The 27,973-nt window shown below is 46.5% G+C and overlaps 3 protein-coding genes across 6 annotated transcripts in view; 2 read left to right on the forward strand and 1 right to left on the reverse strand.

The window, feature by feature from the left end:
- The first annotated feature begins 340 nt into the window (after positions 1–340).
- Positions 341–5,703, forward strand: MEIG1 (meiosis/spermiogenesis associated 1). Its single transcript, XM_062631939.1, has 3 exons — positions 341–840; positions 3,248–3,410; positions 5,480–5,703. The coding sequence occupies exons 2-3, from the start codon at positions 3,252–3,254 to the stop codon at positions 5,606–5,608; spliced, it is 288 nt and encodes a 95-aa protein (XP_062487923.1). The 5' UTR covers positions 341–840; positions 3,248–3,251; the 3' UTR covers positions 5,609–5,703.
- A 12,349-nt stretch (positions 5,704–18,052) lies between these two features.
- TMEM243 (transmembrane protein 243) lies at positions 18,053–26,701 on the forward strand. 2 transcript variants are annotated; one of them, XM_062631896.1, is made up of 4 exons: positions 18,053–18,223; positions 23,843–23,893; positions 24,705–24,809; positions 26,005–26,701. In XM_062631896.1, the coding sequence occupies exons 1-4, from the start codon at positions 18,146–18,148 to the stop codon at positions 26,125–26,127; spliced, it is 357 nt and encodes a 118-aa protein (XP_062487880.1). In that variant the 5' UTR covers positions 18,053–18,145; the 3' UTR covers positions 26,128–26,701. The 2 variants fall into 2 exon arrangements, with proteins under 2 accessions (XP_062487880.1, XP_062487881.1); XM_062631897.1 differs by lacking the exon at positions 18,053–18,223 and adding an exon at positions 23,340–23,383.
- Positions 26,517–27,973, reverse strand: part of DMTF1 (cyclin D binding myb like transcription factor 1) — a 30,040-nt gene continuing 28,583 nt past the window's right edge. For all 3 annotated transcript variants that reach the window (XM_062631893.1, XM_062631892.1, XM_062631895.1), the window contains one exon: positions 26,517–27,860. In XM_062631893.1, the coding sequence (XP_062487877.1) occupies positions 27,751–27,860 (110 nt within the window). In that variant the 3' untranslated portion in view covers positions 26,517–27,750. The remainder of the gene's footprint in view (positions 27,861–27,973) is intronic.

The raw sequence follows: 27,973 nt of genomic DNA on the forward strand, positions 1-27,973 counted from the left end.
CAGTACACTCCTCCTCCCCAGCACAAGCTGTGATCCACAGTCATGCTTCTGTTCCTGGCATAGAGCCCCTCATTCAGCCAGCATTCCCTCAACAGCGGACTTGTTTAGGACACATACTGCTCCTGCTGCAGTAGCTGGAGTTGAAAACCCCTGCTCTCTCCAGCAGCTGACATCTCAAGATGTCATACCCAGGAGCTGGCACCAGTTTTTCACTTACACAGGTCACACTAGTAGCTGGTATTTAGTCCTTGCAGCACATATATGCTCATGGGACATAGAGCAAGATTACTCAGAGAGATAATTAAGAAAATATTTAATATGAAGATATAAGAAGGTAGGACAAACTGTAATGATCAGGTGCAGCCAGGCAAGTGTACTGACTGGCCCTCTTTTGTACTCCTTCCTGTCTATTGCCATCTTTGTTCCTCCCTGCTCCTCTCCCCCTGCTCATCCCTCCCTTTTTTATACAGCTCTTAACTATCGCTGCACCCCTCTGATTCTGGGCTTCCCCAGGTTTATAGTCTTACCAGTTGGAAAGTCCAGGCTGATCTTCCTGGGGGTGATGCTTGTGGTTTCTTGATAGCCCATTGGTTAGTGTGAGTGGTGAGCTTCGGGTTTGTTTTTTTTTTTTTATGGTCTCTATGTTTGTTTTTTCAGGTGTGTGTCTCTGTATACATTTTGGTTTGAGTTTCCCCTTTTCCCCTTGGTTTTCCAACTGATAAGGTCCCTGATCAGATAACCTTGCTGGAATAAACACTCTCACACTCCCACATCCCCCCATCAGTTACTGTGACTGACCTGGTTTGGTACTCATCACCACCTCCCTCATTTGCTGCTCAGGTTCGTGTCTCCGTATGTTCCTGTTTTATGGCTTCCTCCCTTTCTTATTATCCCTTGTTGCATTGAAAGAAGTCCTTGACCAGAAGCTCTTAAAGGAGCAGACACTTTCCTCCCACGTACCCTTACAACCTGTGTGAGCATTAAGGAAACTGCCATCTGCCAGGCAGGCTAATTAGGATTCCATGGAAATTATGCTGGGATTAGCATTAAAAGATGTTTTCCCAAAGCTAAAACAGAGGTGTATGAAATCTTAGTATTTCCCTTAAGGCAAACGTTGTCTTAGCAAAGTCCACTTCAACAATTCCCTTTCAATGGGTAGTGTTAGTATCATGCTGAATGTTTTCTTACCACTCTCTGGCATTCTTTCATTTGCCTGTATATGGCTGCTGCCTTTGCCACTTCCCTGAATTGCAGGGAAGGCTGTCTGGTATACAGCTTGTTTCCTTGTACAATGAAACCAGTTCTATACCTGGAACTCAAGACACACTACCATAGACAAACAGCTGCAGTTTTAAAGAGCTTAAATAGCAGACTGCAAATATCAGGATGGCACTTTTATTATCTGAAGTCACACTTTAAATGTGTGACCTTTGTGTATGTATATGTATGTGTGTGTATATATATATATATATATATATATATGTACTGAGCAGGAACACCTGTGAACAGACCATCTGAATTCATGGTGACCCAGGAAGGGCCACACATAGCTAGCTGTCTGGAAGAAGCACACTCATTACAAGAATTCAGCACATTCCATAAGGAACTACTTAACACTTATGTTACCATAAGACACTTAAATTCATTATAACTTAGCATTTATTAAGAACTAATTGCTCTTGCTAATAATATTGACTGGCTAAAGTCCCAGATTGACAGTACTTCTCATCAAACATCAAAGATCACATACAAGGCATGAAAAAATTCTGTAATGGATACAAAAGAGCCCTTTGCAGCAGGAGACAAAGAAAATTATATTGAGATAGATATCTCAAAGTCCATGCTATGGATTTAAAACAAGGATATCTGTTCATCATATTGATTTATATGTGACACCTCATAAATGGAGGGTAAACTTTTTTTTCTTTTTCTTTTTTATAGTAAATGGTTGCCTTCAATTACGAAGTGCTGCAGAGCCTGGTAAAAGAATGTTTGGAGTGCTGAGCTGCCCTGAAGTAGTTTAGTATTGCCAGAAAAGAGCCCTTGTGTGTTTTTTATTGATCTTTAAAAAAGTGTATGCAGTAAGTGATGAAAGGCCTTTTCTTTGTGTGCTAATGGTTCTCATACAGTTAGAAGACAGAGATGCAGGCATCTCCTATTTCTACAGTATGATTACAGTCATTCTTGATAGACTTTTCCCAATGATTTGTATGCTATGGTGAGATTTTTTATTCTCCTTTTCTGCCTTTCTAACAGACTAAGGGCATTTGTGTGTTTGACAGGATATCAGCATTCAGCTTCTTGAGCTTTCAGTTGATATAGGAACTTACTAAGTAAGAAAAAAAAACTGTGTGTGCAGGATTTGGAGGCAGCACCCTACCCCCAGGGAGTGAGACTCTGTTCATCCTCTCACTACAAAACCCATAAGCACATCCCTGGTGAGCTGTCACTGACTTTTCAATGTTTTCTTTTTATTTTTTGATCATTTTATTCCTTTTTATTGGTTTGTTGGTTTTTTTTTGTTTTTGATTTTTTTTGCAGTTTGACTTTCATCTTGTCCCAGTTCTGCTCTGTTGAGGTTTAGCAGTTGATGAACCTACATACTATTTCTCAGCAAATTGAAAAAGTGGGTTTTGCGTGAAGAGGGAGTCAGTGCCGATTTCATTGGAAAAGTGTAAAACAGGATGAATTTGGGGAGGTTCTGTGCCTTTCCCCCTTGTCCAGTTTATTTAGTAAGACTTCTGTGTTATCTCTGCTGTGGCCATGTGACTGGCACTGCATTTCTCCTTTCCCCTCCTCTCCCACCCTGAGTGTTTGCTATTCTTCAGGAACAGCCCAGCTCTTCATTTTGTAGTTCCCACTTTGATGTACCTTCATACTGAAGCAAGAAAAACCTGAAAAGCTGCCTGCCCCAAAGGGATAGCAACTGTGAAGCTGTGAATAATAATAATAAAAATATACTGTATTTTGTGTATTTTTAATTGATTAACACACACAAATACATTTTAGGTACATGAAGTCAAGCTGTATATAGTATTTAGATGAGTTGGGTTAGCTGGAGATCAAGTAGTGCATTTAATTTGATCCCAACTGCTTACAATGTGTTTTAACCTCAGACTTTGAGGGGAAGATAATATTGTCCTGTCTGTAATTCCTTTACTTAAAAATTTTTCTCTACCCACTCCTGTATGTCCCCAACAAAATCATTTGCTTCCATCGTCTCTAATTTGTAAACATCTGATTTCAGGAAAATGTCTGAAGTTCCTGGAGTCATTGCTAACGCTGACATTGAACCAAAATCTATACATCGTGCCGAGAAATGGTCGGGTGATGTAGAGAACTTATACAGATTCCAGCAAGCTGGATACAGAGATGAGATTGAGTATAAACAAGTGAAACAAGTAGATACGGTAAGATTTATAACTTTGCAAGGGTTATTTCTTTAAAATTCTGTGTCAATTAAATGATTAAATAAAGATGGAGGTGCTGAGTCTTTCCTGTCATTTAGGATTCCATTCATTCCTTTCATTCCTATCTTTTCTGATGCAGTTTTTTCTCCAAGGTTTGACTTAAATTCTTGAGCTATTATTTGCTGTGTAGAATAACTTATGTCACAGAAGTGAAACAGAAACATTGTGTGGCCTGTGCTTTTGTTCCCCTTCTCTTATGAATTTGGAAGCATTATCAATTTCTCTGAACAGATGTAGCTGCTATCTAAAAGAATAATTCAGTTTTGAGAAAAGGAGTGTAACAAAGTGAGTTATCTGTGAAGTTTCCCCATAACTCTGGCAGTAGAGCCGACAGGAAGCTCACTTGCTGTCCAGGGAGTCAGTCCTGTGCCATTGCTACCCACTGCAGTTTTACGGTTGCATTGTGTGGTGGCATAATCAGACTTTGTGCACACTCAAAACTTGGCTGCTATTGAAACCATCCACAAAAGAAATATTTGATGCCAACTGTAGTAAAGGGAGCTGTGACACAAGCTTTTATCAATGGAGAACATCAGTGCTCTGCTCACTACATTTGGTGACAATTCTCCCTAGCACTTCAAATGAACTAATGGATAATGGCTACTATAGATATTCAGTGGCTACTTGAGATTTAAAATAGCAACCAAGAGCTTAATATGGCAAACAACATATTTTCTTTATTGGAGCTCTGGAATTTATCTTCCAAAGCAGCATATGTAGTATGAAAAATCCACTTTTAGGAGACCTTAAAGTCACTAACATGTTACTCCTTATCCGGTTAACTGAAAACACAGCAAAAAATTGATGCGCATAATAAGATGCAGTTCTTTATTTGGTTGTGGGCTGGGATACCACTGTAAAGGCTGTGGTGTAAATTCCCTTAACTGTGCAAAAGGAAATACTGTAATTAGTGTCGTAGTATCAGTCTGTTTGAAGTTTATGGCAGGTCATAACCATAGACAATTAAACCCTGATGAAAGTTAAAGAACACCACTTAGCCAGTGTAAAATGAGCATGCATGCTGCTCAAAATTGCCAGGATCTGGTAGTTCTTCTCTTTCAACTTATGCATCTTGAAATGTCTTTGTTTACTCCACATTATGTTTCCATAATGCAGGTGTTACTAATGGTGCAATTATAATATAGATGGAATTAATATTGAGGCTGTTACATTTAGGTGGAGAATGCAAATAGCTTGGCTATATGCCTAAAGTAATAAGGTTAAGTGTTGAAACTACCACTTCTAGCACTCTACAATTAGAGAATGCTCTAGGATGACATCCTCTCATCAACTCTGCCTGGAAGAGAGATAAGATTCTCATTACCTGATTTTTAAGGTTCAGTTGGACCAGAAATAGTCATAGGTGTTCAAGCTGCAGACAGCTACTCAGCTGTTGAATGAACAAGCCTGTTGAATGCTCACGCCTTAAAGTTTCACACTGTGGAACACTGAAGAGCACCAGGATGGTTCTGGTTTCCTGCAGGACTGATCCTTCTATCTGTGAGACTAAGATACATATCACTCATTTTATTTGTATAAAACTGCTAAGGAAAAGCACATTTTTCATGGTCAGAAGGATCCCAAAGGAACCATTAAGTGTTTTCAGTCTTCCAGACGTGGAATCTTTCAGCCTCTCCGGTTACTGAATAACTGAATAGTACCAATGTTCTATTCCTAAAGGAGGTATTTTAAAAGCTTTGACTAGTATACTTATTTAAATTACTCTTATCAAATATTCTTAGATCCTTCTTTCTAGACATTTCTGAGCATATAATTCTTGATCATATAATTCTTAATCATATAATTCTGATCTATAATTCTATAATTCAGACCAGAAAACTAGTTTTGACATCTTGTTCTTCATCATCTTTTTAAAGTTAAGCAAATGAATAGCAAAGTAGTGGTTAGATGCAAATGGAATTATACCCTGTATCCCTTGCAATATAATGCACAAACATTTAATGTGAGCACGTTCTGGTGAATGTGTACCCTTTTCATTCTATTCTTAGGTAGAGTACTGGCCAGAAACTGGATTTGTTAAGAAACTTCAGAGAAGGGACAATACATTCTATTACTACAATAAGCAAAGAGAATGCGAAGACAAAGAAGTCAACAAAGTGAAAGTTTATGTGTATTAGTTTTGGGTTTGTTCTGATTTGCTTGTAGTTTTTGTGATAAATCTGCTTGTTAGAATCAGAAAGTGAATGAGATTAAACAATCTGATTTACCTGAAGTGTTGGTGTCATTCTTAGGTAGAAGAGGGAATACTGGAAATGCAGGAAAGCCTGGAACTTTAGACATAGGAATTTCATATTTTTTCCTGCTATAACCAAGTCTTCTTATCCCTCTTTTTTTCTAGTTGCAAATATTTTGACATAAAGGTAAAAAGCTGGTAAATGAGCATCATATATTTGGTTTAACTGCGTGTAAAGTCCATTTTAAGTACAGGCACCAATCTTCATTCAAAACAACATAATCTTACTGACAGTGGCTAATGTCAGCCATAGTCTCTTGGTATAGATGAGGGTTATGAGACTAGAAAGGACTGAAGCAAAGCCCAAATGCTAATTGAAGTTCCCTTGGAGAATAGGAATAACAAGGAAAGAGATTAGTGAAGGACACCAGACAATCAAGCAGCGAGGACCAAGGATGAGCTGCTGATTTAAGAACTGGCTATTGTGATAGAAACAGTCACAACGAAGATGTCTTTTCGAGCAATAGGTAAGGGATCCCCAAAGTATTTTTGTCATGTGAAAGTGCTAATTACTGGAGGAGGAAATATTAATTGACATGGTAGCTATACATTTTGGGGGGGGGGGGATTTACAGATGGTGGGAGCAGTGGGAGCAGTGGGATCAGACAGTGTAAAACTGCAAGGAGAACATGAAATCCATAGTGTGTAATATATAAGGTTAGATAACGTACACAGATGGTATGCGGAGAATTCACCTCTCTAACTTCAGAAGTCACATTGTGAACATCTACACCTCATCTTGTCTTTTGGAAAACCTTTTTTTCTGAATGGGGAAACACTGGCTCTGCTGGGCACAATTAATTTCTTCATTTCTTCTAAATGTGGGTGTGTAACATTTGCTTTGGAAACATTGCAGTGACATTAGCCCTGCAGAAGCTGTCTATGTGCGTGCTACGCTGAGACAGTGAACACAACGTACCCTACTTACCTTCACTCCTTAGGGTCAAAACTCTGGGTAACTGACCATCAGTAGTATGGGTGCAGTATTCAAAACATCTCATTGGTAATATGTGAGGATGATCTAGTCACTTTATTTAGACTGCCTGGAAAGTCTTCACTTAAATTTGTTTGAGCTCTGTTAGAGGAATGACTGAAAAGTACTCAGAAGCAACTGTGAAGCTTTTTTTTTATTCCAGGCAGGTTTTAATGGCATATAAATAGTGACTGCAATGACAGAAATAAAACATTGCTTCAATAAATGTCACATTACATTTTCATGATGATTTCTTATTTGGATTGCTCTTGAGGTGCTTTTTAAGAGAGGACTTTTTGCATACTTTGCCCATTAAATAGAGGGAACAGAACAATTATTGGGATAACCCATCTATTTTCTCACTTTTACAGAGCAGATTGTACTTTGTTAACTTCATAGATTCCTAAGAAAGAAACTTTCCAGTGGGCATGAAAAAAGGCCTTTAAGAAATTCGCAAGAATGGATGTGTTTTATACCCAACTCAATTGTACTGACAGAAATCACAGCTGTTGGCACACACACAGTAACTGAGGAGGTTAGGTACAGCCATTTTCTCAGTCTGTAGAAAAGACATAGTTGCACATTCAAGAACAGGAATTAAAACTGCAGGTAACTTGTTTACAGCTTAACTTTCTTTTACAGGAAGACTTTAAAATCCTGAAACAAATGTAAAAGATTAGTCTGGGCTTCCCTCATTTCACCTGACTGCGTCTCAGTGATTCTGCAATACTGCTGGATAATTTCTCTCTTGTATTATGTTTTAAAACAATAAGTCTACATTTCATAAAGCCCATGGAGATTTCATTTCAAAGCAGCAGCATGGAAATCCATGTTCCACTTCAGAAATGCTGATTCTCTGTGAGTTGGCAGATTCTTCTCACTTTAAGAGAGTGAATTACCTAGATTTTATTATTCGTATTTTTCAGCATTGTCACTGTCCTAAAAGCTTGAATCTGACTGTAATATTTAAAAGATTAATGGAGTGAAAAGGAAAAAAAAGCATCATGATTAGTGCTGGAGACCTGTTTACAGACACAGCCTTTGTCAGGACTAATGCTGTATTCTGGAGTTCACTCTATTAGCAAAACAGCAGGTTTTGTATTGGCAGTCACAGTTTTGGTCTGGAATTGTCCATTGACATTCAGTTTATATCTATATTTCACTCCAGTTCATGCTATATTTCAGGTTACTTAAAACCACTCCCTTTTTCTAAAGACTGCAACTGTGTAATGGCTTTAGCTACAAAGCCAAAGAGGTTCCTCTCTTTAAAGAGAAGCAGGTACAGGGGTTCTTGCCTGAGTTCAAGCTTGTTTGTGATCCCAAGATAAAATTAATGAAGTATAAGGATGTTTGCTTGAGTTAATTCTTAGAATCACAGAGTGGTTTGGGTTGGATCTACTTATTCTAATTCACTTAATGCCTTTGTAAAAGACAAGAATAAATGCTTTCTGTGTCAGTTGAAGCTCATAAAAGGAGGTAAAACAAACTTTTCCGAGACCTACTTTTCAGGCTTTGTGTTTGACAGCCCCAAGTGAAATGGCAAGGCTGCAACCTCTCTGAATTCACCCCCTTACGCTGTGGGAATAAAGGCCGCTTTAGTGTGTTCCAGGCAGATTTTCCACGTTTTCTGCCTTAACTCGAATTCATTATGGAGCAGTGTTTTCTGTAAGTGATAACTGTAGCTATCTGATTGTTTTGCAGCCACACAGATAGTTCAAGCATTTTAATTTTCACTGTGGTACCTCAGTTGTCTCTCCAACTCTGCAGACAGCTGGACCTCAGCCCTTTGGCTGGTTCACAAACACAGTGTCCTTGTTTTAAGGTGTTGAAAATGATTGAATGGCTTCAGACTCCCTAAAGACAATTTTCTAACTCACAAGTTCTTGGTGCCACTGTTCTCATGGTGTCTGATACAAGTGAAGTCTGACTGGAAACAGCTCAAATGGAATTGCCTTATGGTCTCTGCAGGATCTCTCATGTTAGCCCAGTCCCACTGGGTTTATATTTATTTGTAGGAGCTGCTTTCCTAGTATCCTGCCTGTGCTGCGCACCTCTTGACAAGCTGTAATTACTTAGTAAAACACATTTTCTTTCTTGTTGCAGTTGAGAATTTGCATTTACCTCAAGTCTGAAGCACAGCGTGCTCTCGAGCAGCGCTTGTGAGGGTGACTGGTGAATGTCTGCTGTCAGGAGAGTTCCAGGTTGGCACCAAAAAAACCCTGCAGTGTAACTTTGAAAAAACATCACCATTTGTATGGATACGCTGTTCAGCCAGTGTTTTACATGTCTCAATGCTGGGATTGTCCGACGCCCTGTACCCAGCTTTGGCTCAGACTTTGAGTCTTCTGCTCACCAGCTAGTGCAGCTTGATGTTTCCTAGCACATTGCATACACATGGGACTACATTCACTAAGGAAATACAAACACAGCCCAGTTGCTGTGGGTGCTGGCACTTACACCCTCAGATAGGCATATACATCACCATCCCTCTAGTGATGGCACACAGACGCGCAGTCCCTGTCACGCATGGCCTCTTCTTCAGGCTCACAGGATAGATAGTGAGATGACACTGAAGAGGTAGCTCAGAGTGGGGTTTAGCAAGAAGACAGCCCAGACTTGCAGGTGAACATCCTGCCTGACAGCCTGCTCATTTATATTTCAGCCCTCCAACCTTCCTCCTAGCTGTCTGCCCATACTCCTTCCACCCTGGTCCTTCTCCTAAACATCCCATTGTAAATTTTACTCAGTCCCCTAAGATCCTCACACTTCATATTCACACTAATTATGTTCTTATGAGCTACAAAATCCAGGCTGACCCTCTCCAAGGCCAGAGTAGTTCTTTTAATGGCCCATCACTCGGTGCCTGAGGAGCTCTGGCCTCTGGTGTTCTCTCTTTCATCACCTGCTCACTGATGTTTGAGTGTCTCTGTGTTTAATTTAGTGGTTTCCTCATTATTTGTTATTTTTATGATATTGGGTAATCCTCAACCAAATAACTTTCTGAACCAGATGCTCTCATATCTCACATGTTCCTGTGCCACCCTCCCTGAGGCAGGCACCGTGGCTTCAGTGTGAAGGATGATGCTGTGTGGAGGCACCTACACAGCAGGATCTCTGCAGTGCTGCTGCACCAAGTGTCCAGGCAGCTCTAAGGACATGGAGACAGAGGGAAAGGAATGCCTAAAAACAGGAATAGGAGGGGGATGGGGGAAAAAGGGCACAAATTCAGGGGGGGATAAGTGTATGTAAGAAGTCAGCCACAAATGCATCAACATTTTGCCAGTGATCTGGTACCCGCAGAAGCTTCCTCCCTTGCTGGCAGTGGCTCAGCTCTTGCTGGCTGGAGAAGCAGCACATGCTGCAGATGCTCATCCTGCCTTGGCAGGAACACCCGAATGCCTCAGCCAAGGGGAAGGTGTCCTGCTCGGGTGGGTAAGCTGTGTGGGTTTGCAAGAGGGATGGAGCAGATAGGAGGAGGACTGGACCTGGGGCAGGTTGTTTGCCCAGGGTGTGCAAAGGATGTGAGCTGTGCTGAAATGTAAAGGGGAGCATCCTTGTGCCAAATACATGTTTTTGAGGAACAGCCAGTGCTGGGATGTGAGTAGGGAAAGGCCAGCACATGGGCTGTGAGTGCTAGGAGCCAGGATGCTGTGCATGGAGAGATGGGCTGGAGCCAGGCATGTTTGATGTAGGGATGTGTTGTGCAGTGTTTCTGGAGGAAAGGACCTGCAGATCTGCCTCCTTCCATGGCTCTGCTCTCCAGAAGCTACTACAGAGAGCAGAACTCTTCCTCTATAGCCCTATTCTGCACCTGCAGTAGGAAGAGCTTCCAGCTCCCATCCTAACCTCCCTGAGGGATCCATCTTCATCTTGTTCAGCAGGAAGTTGAGTTGCAGCCCAGGGGATCCCTGCTTTTCTCCATCAACCCCTGAAAAAGGAGCAGGTCTGTGTACCAAGGGCTGAAAGTCACTCGTGTGAGGAGACGCTAATTAAAAACATGAAATATCTCTGTGGTACCCTATCCCTTACAGCTTTGGTCTCAACCAGTGAGGAAGATATACTTAGAACAATGAAGACAGAAATTTATTTTGAATGTCATTGGATTAATATTTTGTCAGAGCTGTATTTCAACACAGAAGAAAAATGTATGTATTTGAAGGATGAGTTCAGAAGAGGTGTTTAGATAAGATATTCATTGGATATTGCAAGCAGATTATTGAGAATGCAAGTCAAGAGAAATAGAAGAAGTCTAAAAGCTTAAGTATGCTGCAGACAGCAAGAAGACATTAAAATGCTGTTGAGTATCTAAGTTTAGGAACAGCTTAATTTTACCATTTGTATCTATCAGATAGGAAAAATCCCACAGCAAATGTTCGTAATTCCTTATTTACTATATCAGAGCACAGCAGCAGGATCCATCTACAGATGAGCTCATTCACCATCTGTAACTGAGGAGGATGTGCGGCACCACCTACTAAACTGCAAACACTTTCAGTTCAGAAGCCTGGCATCATGTACACTCCCAGTCTTTAGAGCCATAGCTCAGGACCCAGTACTGGCTGGTGATACTAGACTGGATAAGCAGCCTCTAATCAGGGATAAATTAATGAAGTGGTTACATGGGGACTCTTCCAATAAGGAAAGGTTATTGGGAGTATTTTCCTCTGTGCACAGCTGACCAGATGCATCTTGTCTGATATGAACTATGATCAGCAAGCCACAAGAAAGAGGAAGAAATAGGCATTATGGAGGTTTTGTTTCTGAAACATCTCATATTTTCCTCCCTGAGGACCAGCACAGTTCCTCACCACTATCATCAGTCTCAACCCATAGTTACCTAACTATGAGCAGTGTCTGTTGCTGTGAGGTCCCACCTCTGGTGGGAAGCAGCTCTCTCCCTCAGATCCATGAAATGTGTAAAATTCCATAAAATACCAGCTCTGCTGTGCAAGCAGGATTAAATTCCTATATTAGCTCACTCAGAGGCTGTACATGTGCAGGTCTTGCATTGCACAGCCCACGGTAAGGAGAAGGCTTGTGGCTGCTAACAGTGCCAGCTGGAAACAGCACAGGTGGCAGCAGGCTGGGTTTTGTGCAGGTGTTTTAGTCACCCTGAGGCTAACCACCAATTAATGCAGCCTGTGCCTTAGGGATCTGAGCTTTGGGAAGGAAGCCTCCTTCTCCTGGATGCACTTTGGGAAACACAAAAGTCACACAGACCCTTGCTGTGGTGGGATCGCCTCTCCTGGCACAGCAATGCATACTTGCTACAGACAGGGAATGTCTTTCACATCACCTCTGCAGAGATCATCACAAAGCGCCTTGTTTCAACGATGTGGCTGTGCCAAGGTGACCATATGTACATAGTGAAGAAGGAGATTTTTCTTTCCTGTTCATCCCACTGTGGAAAGCTTTAATGACAAGATAGAAAATGTGCAAAATCAGGAGGTTGTACTGCTGCTCTATGCCCTTTTGGCTTTAAACAGAGAGAGGGGAGATTGAGATGAGCTCTTAGGCAGAAGTTCTTCCCTGTGAGGGTGCTGAGGCGCTGGCACAGGGTGCCCATAGAAGCTGTGGCTGCCCCATCCCTGGCAGTGCTCAAGGCCAGGTTGGACACAGGGGCTTGGAGCAACCTGCTCTAGTGGAAGGTGTGACTGCCCATGGCAGGGGTTGGAACTGGATGAGCTTTTAAGGTCCCTTCAACCCCAACCAGTCTGGGATGCTATGATTTCCTCTTGAAAATACAGCCACAAACCAGATTTCCGTGTGATGTTAGTGCCACCCCCCCCACCACCACCCCCAGTTGACAGGGGATGCTGTTCACAGATATAGGAGGGGAGAGGCTGGTTTCACTGCTCAGGCTCCAAACAGAAGCCACCAGTGTCAGTTCGAGTGTCTTTGCTCTGCTCTTCGAAGAGGCCTTCTGAAGCAGGCCCACAGGTGCTGCCCGCTTACAGGCTGTCTCCAACCCGAAAGAAGAGCTGCATGTTGGTAAATCGCTTATATGCATATCAGAAGGGAAATTTTCACAATATATGTATATACATATAGATATAAATTAAGCATTTATCTAATTTAAGAGATATTTTCCCTAAACCAAAAAATCTTGAAAATGTTTTTCTCTAAATCTTCTGCTATCAAACACTGACTTTCAGGTGAGATTTTGGGGCATGAAGGAGCAGATGAGAAAGCTTCAGTGATACATGAAATAATGTAAAAGAGAGAGAACCCACAAAAGAATGGTTAGGGTCGGATCCTCCTGAAACTCAGACTGCTGGAAAACCCAAAGGAAAGCGAATACTGTAGTGAGTAATTCAGGCAGCACATCCCTGGCTGAGTGTTTCAGCTTCCTCATTTGTTCAGTCTCTCCCATGATCCCCAAGAGCTGACCATCAATGTGAACACAGTAAAACAAAATGGTTCTGCAGCACCATTTAGAGCCATCTGCCTTGTATTTCCTAACACGGAGGGCTGAGGCTCGCACTGAATCTGTGAGCTCCTGCCTCCCTCTGCTGACAGCATCCCACAAACCTCCCCTTGACTGCAAGTGATAAAAGGCTGGGATTGCTTTTCCTGTTCCTAATGTTCCTCCGCATGTCCCCAGCAATGAACAGAGCATCCCTGGAGCTGGTGGATATGTGCTGCCCACATCAGACTCAGCCCTGTGGTGTCGCATTGCCCCACATGGCATCTGCCCCTCAGGTCCCACGGGAGCTCTCCATTAACACCAAAGTGATCCAGAAACCCTTGTTTAAGGGAAAACCTCCAAAAGCTGGAAGGCAGAGCCTTAAAGATGGTTGCTATAAGCTGAGAGAAGCAAGCAAGGGCCTCTGGCTGGCTCCCTACATGGCAGCTGGTGAGCGGCAGAATATTTTTGTTGAATTTTGATTTTTTTACATGTGTTTCAGTTTGAACATGTCTGTAACACGTGGCACAGCCTTCAAATCATCCTTAGAGACAGCTACTAAGTAAAACTGACCATGGGAGCTGTGAAACATGAAGGGTTTAGGTTTCTCTTCTCTTTTCACATGCAATTTTCAGGAACCCCGTGTACTTGCAGCAGAGCACATCCCCTTTGTACATGCAAAGGCAAGAAAAGTCCAGTGTCAGCTTTGCAGGATTAAACTGGAATAAATCATGGCTCTTCCTCTGGGATGGAGGAGCAATGCTGGAAGTCCTCGAGCTGGTTTCCCTGTCATGGTCTGCAAGAGCCAGGTGACCCTTCCTATAGAGGGAGACAAACACAACTCTTGTGGGACAGCAGAGCGGGGTCTCAGTGTCATGAACATCCACTTTTTCCTCTCCCAGGGCATTTCCTTGGGTTGGGGGCTGACAGAGATGCGTTTAAAGTCCATTGTCGTGCAGAAGGTTTGTTAACCAGGACTTGCCAACCAGGTGAAAACAGTTCCTGGGTCCTCCAGGAATTCTGGCTTTCTTTGAAAGCCAAATCACATCCTTTCATAATAAAACATGCCAAATAGAACAGCCAAAGGGCCATTGCGGTGGGAACTGGAGGCTGATTTAATGGTGCAAAACCCAATTACCACCCTGTAATAACTAACGGCTCTGTTGGGAAGCTGAAACCACCACAGGGAAGAAGACAAGAGAGTGGTGGCTGCTGGAGCTGTGACCAGGATAAACAGCAACAGAAAGCCAGTGCTAACAAAGAGTTACAGGATACATTGGTGCATTGGGGAACAGGCAATCACTTGAAATGACACAGAGCATCAGCAAGCTGGATTTATGAGGAGCTGAAGACAGCGTTGCCTGCACAGATGAGTTACAGACTCCACCTTGGGCCTCCTACAGCCAGCTGATGGGGGACGGAGGCAGCAGCATCAGTTGCAATGATGTATAATTAGCTTTGGGATGTGTTACAGTTCTCATGTATGTGCTGAATTGAATCCTTGCCCAGAGAACCCTCATGATGGCCTTTAGGATAAATAAACTACCAGACAGGAGAGAGTTTTTTTATGAGTCTGTGGTGCTGGTGTTCTGAAAAGGCTCCAAAGCTCTCTGCAATTTATGGGCCAGATGCACTTCTTGGAAGCAATGCCAGGACTGTTTCTCAGAGCTGGAGCTCAGCTTGTAAACCTTGGAACTGCTCTCAGAGCTGTGACAAATGTGAAGCTCCATAAACAAGAACAAGGGAAAAGCACATTGTGTCCACCCTGAGCAGAACAAACCTCTGCAATGCACACACGAGATTCATGTGATTTCCTCTATTAAAAAGCAGGTCGGCTTTTATTTCCAACTTGATTTCACTGAAGATTTATATACCTCAAATTACAGAGGGAAGTGAGCCAGTGTTATGGGGCATCAACACTGTGGAAGTCATGGATGCACTTGTTTTGAACCGGGTATCAGCAGCTTGTCTTTATGCTCAGACAATACAACTTGATTCAATTTTTGCATCACCAAGCAAATGGAGCACACGTCCTTTCAACTGTCCAATTCCACAGGGTAGTAAAGAGGGAAGGGAGGATCCCCAAAGCAAGCACACCAAATGCACCCTATTCAACGGATGGAGTAGGATCTGCTGTCAAACTGATTTATCCCTGAGTTTGTGCTTGTGTAAAGAGGGCTTCAGGCTGAGAAGGATGTTTAGTTTCCAATTCCAATCCCCTTTCCCTACTTTATGCTATTTTTCACAAGTCAAAGAAACTCCATCTTTAAAGCAATGGGATTTTCTGCTCCCCACAACTCTGCCTGGAAGGATGTCCTAGAGCTGCTTCTACTGAAACCCCCCAGTCTGAACACCACACTGCAAGTGCATCCTTCACAGGCATTTGCTCTTGTGCCAACATAACCCAGTAGCTTAAACATTTACCTCCCTCTCTGCCATTTACTCCTCCCTGTGCTGCATGTAAAAACCACAGCGTCCCTTTTGCAGGGCTAACCAAGCCAAGCTTTTCAGTCCTCCCCTGGAAGACAGGCCCTTGTGCCTAGCACTGAGTTCCTCCCAATGCCTGTTTCAGAACAAAACAGCCGCTCCTGAGCTTGAGTGGCCAAATGGATGAGCCCATTCCAGGTGGGATCTCACTGGTACCTGTTGCCATGGCAGAAATCACTCCCTCATAACATCATAGAATGGTTTTGGTTGAAGGGACCTTAAAGATCATCCAGTTCCAATCCCCTGCCACAGGCAGGGACACCTTCCACTAGAGCAGGTTGCTCCAAGCCCCTGTGTCAAACCTGGCCTTGAACACTGCCAGGGATGGAGCAGCCACAGCTTCTCTGGGCACCCTGTGCCAGCACCTCAGCACCCTCACAGGGAAGAGCTTCTTCCCCATGTCCAATCAAACCCTCTTTCACTTTAAAATCATTGCCCCTTGCCCTGTTACTACAGTTGGCAAGTAAGGAGTAAGGAGGGGAGTAGTTGGAAGGGAGGTTTAGTAAGTTTGCATCCTAAAGAGGTTGAGTCAAGCACAACCCTCCTGCCTTGGCCAGAAATGTGAAAAGAATCTTGAAATGCCCTAAACAAGAGAGAAATGATTTTGTCTCATGGAACCCTCCTCCTGTAAACTGTGTTTCTCAGTGCCACCAGCTGACACCTTCACCTCATCTATTAACTGTTTATTGATGCCGCTTATGTCCACATAAGAGTTTGTGTTTTTCACCACAGTTCATATGTATTTTGGATTTGTTCTCAATGACGGGTAATTAGTGAACAGATGTTGGAAGAACACTGTGTCCCTGTCACACAGAGCTGTACCTCCAAGCATAGACACAGTCACAACGTGAGGAACTCCCACAGCCACTCCCTTCCAATGCCTCATTACATCACTGACCCTCAGCCTTTAATCCCATCAGAGCCAGGGGCTGCTCACGAATAAACCAGTGCTGAATCACGAGTGCACAAGCACCCATAAGGTCCCTATGTGTCAAGAGCACTTGGCTGTCAGGAAGCCACATGGGATTTGTGCTCCTGAGTGGCTCAAGATGACATGGAGAGCCTCTCCACTGAACCCTGAGACCCTCCAAACCAAACACTGAGCGTGGGAGCAAATGCTGGAGCGGCACGGGGGGACTTTGTGACTTCCCACCCGGTCCTTCAGCTCAGGATGGAGTCAAGCTCTTGAGGATCTTCCAGCATTGCTCCAGTTTAATACCTTCTACCACTGAAGTCAAAGTGGCACTTTGGTCTTCCAAGTGTGTTGACTGCCAGGGGATGAGTGGGGATGGAGTACACAGGATGTGCCCTGAGGCCAAGCACCTAAACCACTTCACATTCAAACCACTGAGAGGTTTTGTAAGGACAAGTGACTGTGTGGCCAGGATGGGAGTTCCATCCTGCCATGGGCAGAGCCCCATGGGGACCTGGGTGACAGGGGCAGCTGTATCTCAAAACAGGACAACTGTGGATACCTGTGACTGGTTTTCTCCTTTCCGGTCATTTTACCTGCAGGTCCAGCTTCTGCATCTTTTATACCCAGCAGGAAGGAAACCTCGCTGGTTGTGCCTACTGAATTACACTGATGTGCCAGGCTGGACGGGGCTTGGAGCAACCTGCTCCAGTGGAAGGTGTCCTTGTCCGTGGCAGAGGGCTTGGAACTAGATGAGCTTTAAGGCCCCTTTCAACCCAAACCAGGCTGGGATTCCATTTCATCTTCTGAACAAGGAGCGCCCTGCAGAGAGGTGTGAGTTAGGTGAGGACAGGGTCAGAGCAGGAACACCCTTGCACTGCTGTGGCCCAGCACAGGGACAGTTGCTCCCATGTACCCAGTTTATGGAGGGAACACCGAGCAAGTCCAGTTTCAGCTCTGCCACCAGTGACTGCTTGTAAAATAAAGTGAAAAAATTAGAGGGAAAAAAAAAGGGTAAATAAATAAATAAAGAAATAATCATTAAACCAAACTAAAATAAAAAATGTATTAATTTTTATTTTAAATTTAAAAACACAAAAAAGGGAAAAGTAAGAACAGAAGAGAGTAAAATAAAATAGAACAAAATAAAGTAGAATAAAAGAAAAATTAAATGAAATAGAATAGAATACAATAAATCAGAACAGAATACAGCACAATAAAATCTTAATTTCCCCGAGTATCACCCCCAATGGTGAGATTCGCTTAAATTACACAGCTCTTCTGAGCTACACCCCACCCCACCCCACCCCACCCCATCCTACCCTATCCTATCCTATCCTATCCTATCCTGTCCTGTCCCGTCCCGTTCCGCCCCGCCCCGTCCCGTCCCGTCCCGTCCCGTCCCGCCCCGTCCCGCCCCGCCCCGCCCCCAGGGCAGCAGTTCCCGCGGATAGCTCCGCGTGACCGCGCGTAAACCCCGCTCTCCCCGCCCCCGCCGCAGCTCTCCCCTCCCCTCCCCTCCCCTCCCGGCGGCGCGCGGGTCGGGGGCGTGTCCGTGCGCGGCGGGGACGCGCGGAGCGGCGCGGGGACGCGCGGAGGGCGTTGAGGCGCAGCATGAGGGAGCAACCGTCGCCGCGGCGGCATGGAGGGGTTCACCGGCCGCGGGTACGGCACGGACGGGCTCAACAACCGCCCGCTGTTCGGGGAGACCTCGGCCAGGGTGAGCGGCGAGCGCGGGCACGGCGGGGCCCACCGGGACACAGCGGGACCCCAGCACAGCCCCGGGACCCCCGGAGACAGCGCCGGGACTCCCAACACAGCCCCAGAACCCCCAATGAGAGCACCGGGACCCCCCAGACAGAGTCCCACAACCCCCAAGACAAGCCTCGGGACCCCAAACACAGCCCCAGCATCCCAAACACGGCCCCAGAACTACCAGTACAGCCCCGGGACCCCCAGATAGATCCCGGGACACTCCAATAGAGCCCTGGGATCCCAAACACAGCCCCAGGACCCTCCAATAGAGCCCCGGGACCCCAAACACAGCCCCGGGACCCCCAAAGGGAGCACCGGGACCCCCCAGACAGAGTCCCGCAACCCCCAAGACAAGCCTCGGGACCCCAGACACAGCCCCAGAACAACCAGTACAGCCCCAGGACCCCCAGATAGGTCCCGGGACACTCCAATAGAGCCCTGGGATCCCAAACACAGCCCCAGGACCCTCCAATAGAGCCCCGGGACCTCAAACACAGCCCCAGGACCCCCAGTACAGCCCCGGGACCCCCAAACAGAGCCCAGGGACTCCAACACATGGACCCTGGCAGATGTCTTTTTACAGACCTCCCCCCACAGCCCTGGTGAGGAGCAGGGCCTTGGGGTGCAGAGAGCGCCAGGTGTGGGGGACCCCCGGGAGGGGCTAGGGTCACCCCAGGCTGTGGCCCCCCCATAGCAGGGCTGGGGGCTGCAGCACCCTCGGTTGTGTGTGCCTGGGTCTGGGGCCATTGCTTTGATATGGGCATGGGGTGCAATGGGATGGGGGCTGTTTGGACTTTCCAAGTACTTGGAACTGCTGCTACAACGCTAATGTTTAGTAGAAATACAAGTACAGTGATTCCAGCTGAATTTAGGGGTGAAACAGGAATGGTGTGGGATGGGAGGAGGACAGGCAGGACATATGAGAGGATCAGTGGAGTGGGGATGGCTCTGATGGGGAGTGCTGGTGCTAAGACGACCTTTGCTGGAGCAGTGCCCTGTGCTGGGGCTGTGGTGGCTAGTTCTTGGTCAGGAATCTGGGGAAGTTTCCAGGGATGGGGACTTCAGGGACCGGGATGTGCCATTGGAGCTGGCAGTGATTCCAGCAGCAGAGACCCCAAACTCTCCAGCCCAGGTCAGGCCTTTGATCCCTGATCCCTGTCTCTATCAGCTCACAAAGTAAGTAATAAACATGGGGTGCAAATTCCAGATCCTAGGCTGGAATGGGGATCCGATGTCCTACATGTCATCCGCTCCTGCGGCTGCTTTTGGAACCCATTGCATAGGCCCAGTGGTGGCCATTCCTGTGTCCAGTGGACATGGGCTCACTGTGCTGGCTGGGGTGGTTTCATCCCAGACTCTCTTGGTTATAGATGGATACTGGTGATGTCCAGAGCTGGAAATGTTCCATCTCGGGAATGGCAACACTGAACTTTGCTGTGAAGCAGGAGCAGATTTGCTGGGAGAAGTGTGTCTGCCCATGACTGGCTCTGCTTATGCCTGCAGGCGATGGCTGGTGCTGGCACACCAGGACCCTCTGCTTGGGCTGGCCATGAGGCCACGGGGATGGGCAGGGGCAGTGTGTGTGCCCCAGGCACCCAAAGCAGGGGTCTTGCACCCTGGCTGGCATTTGGACATGGATGTAGAGATGGGGATGCCCTGTTCTTCCCACCCTGTGTCCTCCTGGTGTCCATGCTGGTGGCTTTGGGGCTATAGTGGGAGCTGTGCAGTAGCCCTGGCTTCCTTCCCTTGCCATGGTCCGGGTGCTTCACCCTCCCATACTGGCTGCTGAGGCACTGGGGACAAGCTGGTACCGAAGGAGTCTGGTGGGATGCAGGAGAGTAGCAGCAGCGCGGTGCTGATGGGTGCCAAGCACTGTGGATTCAGCTGTGGTTACAAGAGATGCAGCGCTGGCAGTAAGCAGGTATAAGGTGATGCAAAGCAAAGGCACAAGCAGTGTAAGGTGGCAGAGATGGAGCGTTGCAGATGCAGGACTTAGGAAAGGAGTTGGAAGCGGGAACTGCTTGGGCTCCTCTGTGATGGGAGCCTGTAAATGTAGGTGGGTGGGTGTTAATTGCTGTGGGTTGGATGCAGAAAGCAACGGGAAGAGGCTGAGCAGCTCGAGATGGGAATGAGGAGCCTTCGAGGGCACAGCAGCGTGGCCCTGAGCACAGCTCTTTGCACAGGGAGCATACGCTGTCTGCTCTTCCATGTCGTTTGGCATGGGATCACGGTGTTCCCTGTGGCTGGGATTGCTGCTGCCCATCTGCACTTGCTCAAGTAAGTCATAAAAATGGCTTCTCCATCATGCCTGCAGAGTACCACCAGGTACCTGCCCTCCAGAACCAGCCTGCACCCTTCACCAGGCTTCTGCCAGGGCCTTGTTCCCCACGGGAACAGTGCCCACAGGACACTAACCTGGAGGATGCAAGGTGCTGAGCTGGAATGGGGTGAAAAGCAACTCTGTTGCTCTGTCAAAGCCTGTACAGCGGGCACAGTGGTGCAGATACACCCTCAGTTTTCCTGTTGCAGCCATGACCCAGATCCCAAAGGATCCTGGCTTGTGCCCTCCTGCTTTGTGAGGATGCTTCCTGGCCTGCCTCCCTTTCCCAGAGGCAGCTGGAGGGAATCTCTGCCCCGGGACAAGCCTGATGCCTCCAGCCACTGCAACACCCTCCCTGGAGCAGGAGGAGAGGCAGAAAACCTCCCGTGTCGAAATGCAGCTTGTGCAATGCTGGAATTCATCGCCTGTGGGGAGCAGCTTTGTCCCAGCTGAACTGGGACCCCCATCAGCTGCAGGGCTGGGTCAGGAATCAGCATCCATGTGTGACCTGCGTCCTCACTTCTCCTGTGCATGCTGCTTTAGTCTTTTCTCTATAGCAGCTACCATAACACAAGAGATGGAGAACAAACCCTCCCTGGATGGGAGGACACTCAGCTCCTCACAGCCTGTTCCTGCTACCCACAAGTGTCTGCCTGGGCTGTCGGACACAGCATGGAGGTGAAAGGCTCCGTCATCCCCAATCCCTTTAGCTGCCTTGGCCTCTGCTTGTGTATTTTTAACCTTTTTGCTGTGCTAAGCTGCCTGGGGCTGAAGTGTCACTGGGCACTGAGGAATACAGCCACTGGCTGCTCTGCCAAGCCTGGGATTTCAGGATCAGTGGCTCTAATCCTTGGAGCCTGAAATACCTTCTTCTGCTGGTGGAACGTTGTAGTGACCACAGGTGTAAGCATGGGGAAGGGGATGCTCTGACCTGCAGGGGCTGGTTGCCACTGAGGGCATCTATTACTTGGTGGTGTGGGATAAAGGGTTGCTGTGCTGGGGGGATGCTCTCATTGAACACCACATAAAATAGGTCACCTCTGGGTCACCTCTGTGGTCACCTCTGGGTCCAAACCCCTCATTTTCTCTTGTCAGACCAGTCTCTGTCATGGTAAACAGGTTGAATTCTCCCCATATTAAAATTGTCACCATCCAAGTCTGTAGTTAATTAGGAGAAACTTAATCATGGCTGAGTGTCTGGTGGTGTATCCTGTCCATAGGTATGTGACCATGTGTCCATCCCTCTATGGCGACCTGGTTGTGATTCTGCTCGCTGGCTTAGCCGTAGTGGATGGTGACCCACTGCTGCTCTGCAGCTGGCTCCTTGGCTTTCCTGCCCCTTCCTCTGCTGTTCAAACACCATGGTACAAAGGGAGAAGGGACCCAGCTGCTCACCTCCTGCCACCCCTTGTGTTCCTGACATGCTGAACCAGAATGCAATCTCTGGGCCCCTTCCATAAAGCCGCCTTGCTGGGCTCCACTGGGTCTGCAGAGCAAACCCGCTGTCCTCTCCTGATACCAGAGTCGGTTTTGGGGGTAAGGACTCCTCCATGTCTAGATTTAGTGACATGGTTTAGTGGTGGCCTTGGCAGCCCTGGGGTGTTTGAGGATCTCAAAGGTCTTTTCCAGTCCCGTTGATTCTATGATTCTATGAATGTATTTCAGTTCAGGTGGAGGAGCTCAGCTGAGCTGTCGTGACACGCTCCCATGGAGGTAGGGTACTTGCATTCCCCTGGGTTTATTTCTCTTGGCTTGTTTTTGGGGTGGTGGGTACCTTGTACATGGCTCCACGGGGCTGTTGTGCTATTGCCAACACTGTGTATGCAGATACTGGTGAGGAAAAGGTGTTTGTGCCTGGCTGGTGAGGACCTCGCACAGGGGATGCTGGTGATGGAGTCACTGCTGCAGACACCACTGTACCCCCATGGCTTGGGGCTGTAGGAGCACAAATGGGCTGGTTTTATGCTGGGGTCTAACAGAAGAGGTTTTATAGGGTCTGCTGCTGGCTGTGGTCCTTTACTATGGGGATGAACACAGCATCTGCCTGTCACTGAACCGCAGGCTCAGGTACCTGAGCTCCACCGAGCCTTAGGTCAGGTCTGCAAGAACATCTCTGCTCTCTGCCTCATCCTCTTTGCTCTCTGCTTTCTTCTCCTGCCATGTGGTACTTCATAACCTGGGGCTTCTACAACTCTTCTTCCAAAATGCAGTGCTAGGAGGGAATATGGATGCAGGACCACAAGGAGGGAAACCTGGGCTGCCCTCCCTGCCGGCTGGGATGTCTTGGGCAAGATGCTGTCACTGCTTGAACTCTTTTCTCCCTTTCCTTTAACCATACCCAGCTAATGATATAACTAAAGATACAATCTCAGTATAATTAATTGAAATTCTGGGGGTTTATTCTCTGCACATCTTTCCTGCTGTAGCTGCTTTTCTAGTGTTTTATTTGGGGTGTTACACCTGAGTGTAACCCGCTCTGACTTTGGCCATAGATGTTTATCCTCAGAGCAACACCAAGAAGAAAGGGAGGAGGAGGTATCCCAGCAGGGGTGGGAATGTTCTCCTCTTGCATCAAGGCATTTTTTACTCCAGTGAATGCATCACTATGGGGTCCTGCCCTGGGCACTCACACAGCTGAGTGTCACTGCCAAACCTGATGCCATCTGGGGTGGGATCGTGATGCTGACACCGAGGGATACCTCTTCCCAAAAGGTTGTCTCTTCCTAGCCAAGTGTTCTATGCTCATGGAGAACCACAGAAAGAAGTAGGGGGGAATACATGTCCATCCTAGCAGGGCCCCCTGAGGTGTGTTCAGGTCTGGTGGTGTTGGGGGGGATGTTTGAGGTGCAGGGAACATTCCACCTCCTTGCCACAGCCCAAGAATTCCCACCTTAGACAATATCAAGCTATTAGTTCTGAGGCTAAAATAAGCTTTTTTGACAACCTCCATCTGTCCATTCCCACTTTTTAAGAAGGATTTGCATAACTGTAATTATTTGGATGCAGCAATGAATCCAGTTGCCAGTGAGCAAACCTGCTGCACAAGGACTTGGTCCCTACAATCTCCCTGAGCTCCATGGAGTCAGAGGGAGGGAAACCCTCCTGCGTGGCACAGCTGAGCAGGGAGCCTCAATGGTGCTGCTGGGTGTGCTGGGTTTCACATGGGTCCTGGCTGATGCTGTGCTCTCAGTGTGGTTGGTTACCAGTCTGTCCTATATGGGGGTTTTTGGCACGACAAGTGTAACCATCCTTTCTTCTCTTCAGGACAGAATCATCAATCTAGTTGTTGGCGGCTTAACGTCCTTGCTGCTTGTTGTGAGTATCCCCCATCCCATCCTGTGTTTCGTGCCTCCCTTAGGGGATGGGCTAAAACCCAGAGTTCCTCCCCAGAATGGGTGGTAACACTTCACTGACCCAACAGGCTGTAGTCTGGGGCCCAGGCTGTCCCTTTGAGGCACATCTGTATTTTGAAACTCTTTGATAACAGGAGAAGGACAGTACCTTACTTCAAGCCATGTTTTAAGATCTGTCTGCACAATAAAAGCCCCAAGTCCATGGGCAGATTGTCCTTCCCCAGCTGGATCTGAGGCTGGGCAAGTGCTTATGACCCAGCAGAACATGTTTACTTCTCTTTACTTCCTTCTGCTTGTAATTTATTGCCCTCTATTTATGGCTTATAGAATTTTTTCCAACTTGTCACACTCCTGAACTCTGCATTCCCCAAGCTTTAAAGACATTTAAAGACAAACCCAGGGCCATTGTGACTGGAGAGCACCAGTTCTGTGGTCCATGGTGGCACCATCGTTTGAGAGACGGCATGCCAGTGGAAAGCTTGGCTAAGCGATGCTCCTACATGGGCAGCATACACCCCCGTGCCTGCTGGCTTGCTGGGTGCTTGGAGGATGTATCCAGCAACAAGCCAGAGTAGCAAACCAAAGCTTTCAGTGTTGTTTTCCACCGCTCTGAAGTCTGTAGTTGTGCAAAGTGGTTTACCTCCCGAATTTTACATCTGCTTCCAGCTCTTCACGGGTGGGAGTTAAAAAGCAGGGAGGGAGGTAAGGATGCGAGCGCTGTGGTACACCAGCATCCTCACTGAGAGTCTTCATCTGTGTTTGCCTCCACACAGGTAACTCTAATCAGTGCTTTTGTCTTCCCGCAACTACCTCCAAAGCCTGTGAATGTATTTCTTGCTTTCTGCATCTCCTTGTGTTGCATCTCTGCTGGCATACTTGTGAGTACCACCAAGTTGGCTGTGTGAGCTTTTGAGTTGGTGAGAGGGGATGAATCTGAGTAAGATCTGCTCGATGTGGTGCCACCTTTTCCACACTCTCCTAGAAAGCCTTCCTGCCTCCATAAAACAAGCTGACAAAACTGTGGTAACAGTTTTGCATTGAGTGCAGAGTAAACGTGTGGACTAAGCCAACTTCTGCAGAGCAGCAGTGATGCAAGACTTGTCACCTCTGTGACAGTGCCATCTGTAGCTGCCAGTGGGTACATGAAGTAAGAAGCCAGGGAGCAGAGCAGTGGATTGGGAACAAAGGTGGATTATGCTGCAGAATACCCAGGGTGGAGCAAAACACTTGAACTTGAAGTGGTGGGGCCAGCCAGGCACTTGCAGAAGTCAGGCACAGGGCATGAGTTGCACTGGTAGGAAGCTACAGATGGTGGCTTTTCATCAGGGTGGTAGCAGAGGTTCCTCTACTCAGCAGTTGTGGCATCCCAAGAGAGTTGGTCCTAGGCGCTGGCAAAGGGAACTGGCAGGCCAGAGTTCATAGAACAGTGTGGGATGGAAGGGACCTTCAAAGACGTAGTCCAGCCCCCCTGCCATGGGCAGGGACATCAGTGGCTCCCTCTGCTGTAGCATTCACACTGGGAGCATTCTCCTCACCCTGCTGTGACCTAGAACAGTCACAGCCCCGAGCCTCTGCCCCTCATTGAAGGATAAGCTGGGAAGTTGCTCTGTGGTGCCTGGTAGGTGCTGGGTTCTGGTTCACTGTAGCCATGCCTCTGCCCAAGATAAGACAGTGCAGTGCAAAACCTGATGTTTGTCCTTATCCACCAGCGTGTAGCCAGTTTTGAGTGTTTTAAAAAAAACAACCTGCCCACCTGCAACAGAGCTGACAACACAACCCATGTCTTCATAGCTAACCTGGCACCCTGGTTTAGCAAAGAGCCTGTTTTGGGGAGAAACACCTTGCCAAATCCTTCTTTATGTGTTCCTCAAGCATGCTAAGAAAACAGGTGGTATTTTTTCATTTAATTGTTAAGAGAAGTAGCAGGATTCTACACCTGGTCCTCTCTAGGCAGGTGAAGCTCAGTTGTTTTAAAAGGCAAAGAAAGGTCTTTAAGTTGCCAGTTCAGTTACCACAGAAGGTTTCCTCAGGAGTACCTGGCCTTTTAAAGTAATACAGACTCCTCTCTTCTAGATCTACTGGTATCGACAAGGAGACCTGGAACCTAAATTCAGGAACCTGATATACTATATATTGTTTTCTATTGTCATGTTATGTATATGTGCCAACCTGTACTTCCATGAAGTGGGTAAATGATGGACATCGGGAAGCCCCAGCAGTGATGCTGGGGCCGTGTCAGACTGCTTTTAGCTTGGCTCTCAGCTCTGCTGGAGATGTTGAAGTGAGGACGATCAGCCTGAAAGGCAAGAAGTGGGTTGTGCAAGGATAAATCAGTACATGATTTTCATGTAAATGTATATGTAATGTCCCTCTTGGTCGGGAGAACTACTGCCGTAAGATGTGACATTCTGCTTTCTTTTGAAGAGCTCTTGTTGCGCTTGATGAACATTCCAGTTGTGCTGATGGTTCAGAATGGCACAAGCTTTTTCATTTTGGAAAAACAAAACCCCCTTCATTTTTTATGACTGTACAAACTGCAGCACTGCAGAGGATCTGTAGCAGTACAAATAAATGGCATCTTACAGTTCTGTAAGACAAATACTCTTTATTTCGTTGAAACTGAATATACAGTTATTTCTGTTCCCTAGGCAACCATTTGAAACTACAGCTTATTTTTCCTCATGTTAACAAAACCACAGACTGAAAAAAAAGACCCACTTTGGATTATGAAGAACTAATTACGGAAATAAATAAAATAATTTATACAGGAGTCTTTAGTTTCTGTAGCTTTTTCTCTCGATTCCCTAGCTAAAAGGCTGCTGCTCAGCCTAGTGTCTGTTTCAAAACCTTGAATTACTTGGCTTCCTCTGCCTTGGGGCCCTATGCCCAGCTCCTCACAGAGCTGTTTCTCCAAGACACCCTGACACCACCCCCCATCCACTAACTTGCTGCAGAGGTGACTGGTAGTGTCATGTAAACAGCGAGAGAGAAACTGTTCCAGCCTACTCACTACAACCTTCAAAGGAGTTACAAACTTGTGGGGGAGGCTGGTGGGTCCCGGTAGCTTCCCTTTCACACAGCCTTTCCTTTTGATTGAGCTTGCTGTAGTGATGAAGGAAAATTAAAAGCAAAGAAGAAGGAGATTTTTTACGAGTGGTCTTTCTGAGCTCTGCCTGTTGCCAGCAACGGGCTCCTCAGGAACAAGCAGACCTGGCAAGTCCCATAAGCTTCTGTGTCTTCTTCCTAAGCCGTAGGTGCACTGAGCCAGGTGAGATGGGAATACAAACCATTTTTCTTCATGATGCTGCCCATGCTCCCTGAAGTCTCTGATGGAATATATTTCTTCCTGAAATGTAACAGTCTCTCACTCCATGTATCACAAGAGTCAGTAAGTGCAGAAATCCTCACCCATTCTTCATGAAACGTGTGCAAACTAATTCTTGCTGCTGCACTGAGGCTACAGTCCACGATCTTTGACTTGCATCCAGTTTTCCAGATGTGCAGTCCAAGCACATCAGTAACGTGTCAGATCCGAACTGACCACGTGGATGCTAGCAGTGAGCACTGCAACAGAGGTTCTTTAGAACACTGAGACACCCTGGCTGAGACACAGTACACCAGGCTTCAGCTGGCTGCACTGTGACCCTTTACAAAGGAGGTAACCAGCCTGAGCAGAGAAAGTGCACTGTAGTCATTTCACACTGGAAGTTTCTGTTTAAGGACACAGACTGACTCCTTTCTTTGGAAATGCGGCACAGGGTTGTAACTGATTTCATGATGAAAACATGGTCAATAGAAAATGGACACCATTTCTGCCTCTCAGTGACAACTCACTAAATCTTCAACATCCTTTGAATTTTCTGAGTCAGGACTGCCCAGCGATGAGCCAATGATGTGGGACCCATCTCCGTGATGCTGCAGGATAGGATCTGTCAAGAGACACAGTACATCAGAACTACTTACTGTGCCATTATAACAAGATGTAAAATACACTTAGCAGACAGAATTGCCATCTGGAATTTTAAACAACTTTAAGCAATAT

Source organism: Pezoporus occidentalis, unplaced genomic scaffold (assembly GCF_034315485.1).
Source record: "Pezoporus occidentalis ecotype Australia unplaced genomic scaffold, CSIRO_AGI_Poc_V1 ctg38, whole genome shotgun sequence".
NCBI lineage: Eukaryota > Metazoa > Chordata > Aves > Psittaciformes > Psittacidae > Pezoporus > Pezoporus occidentalis.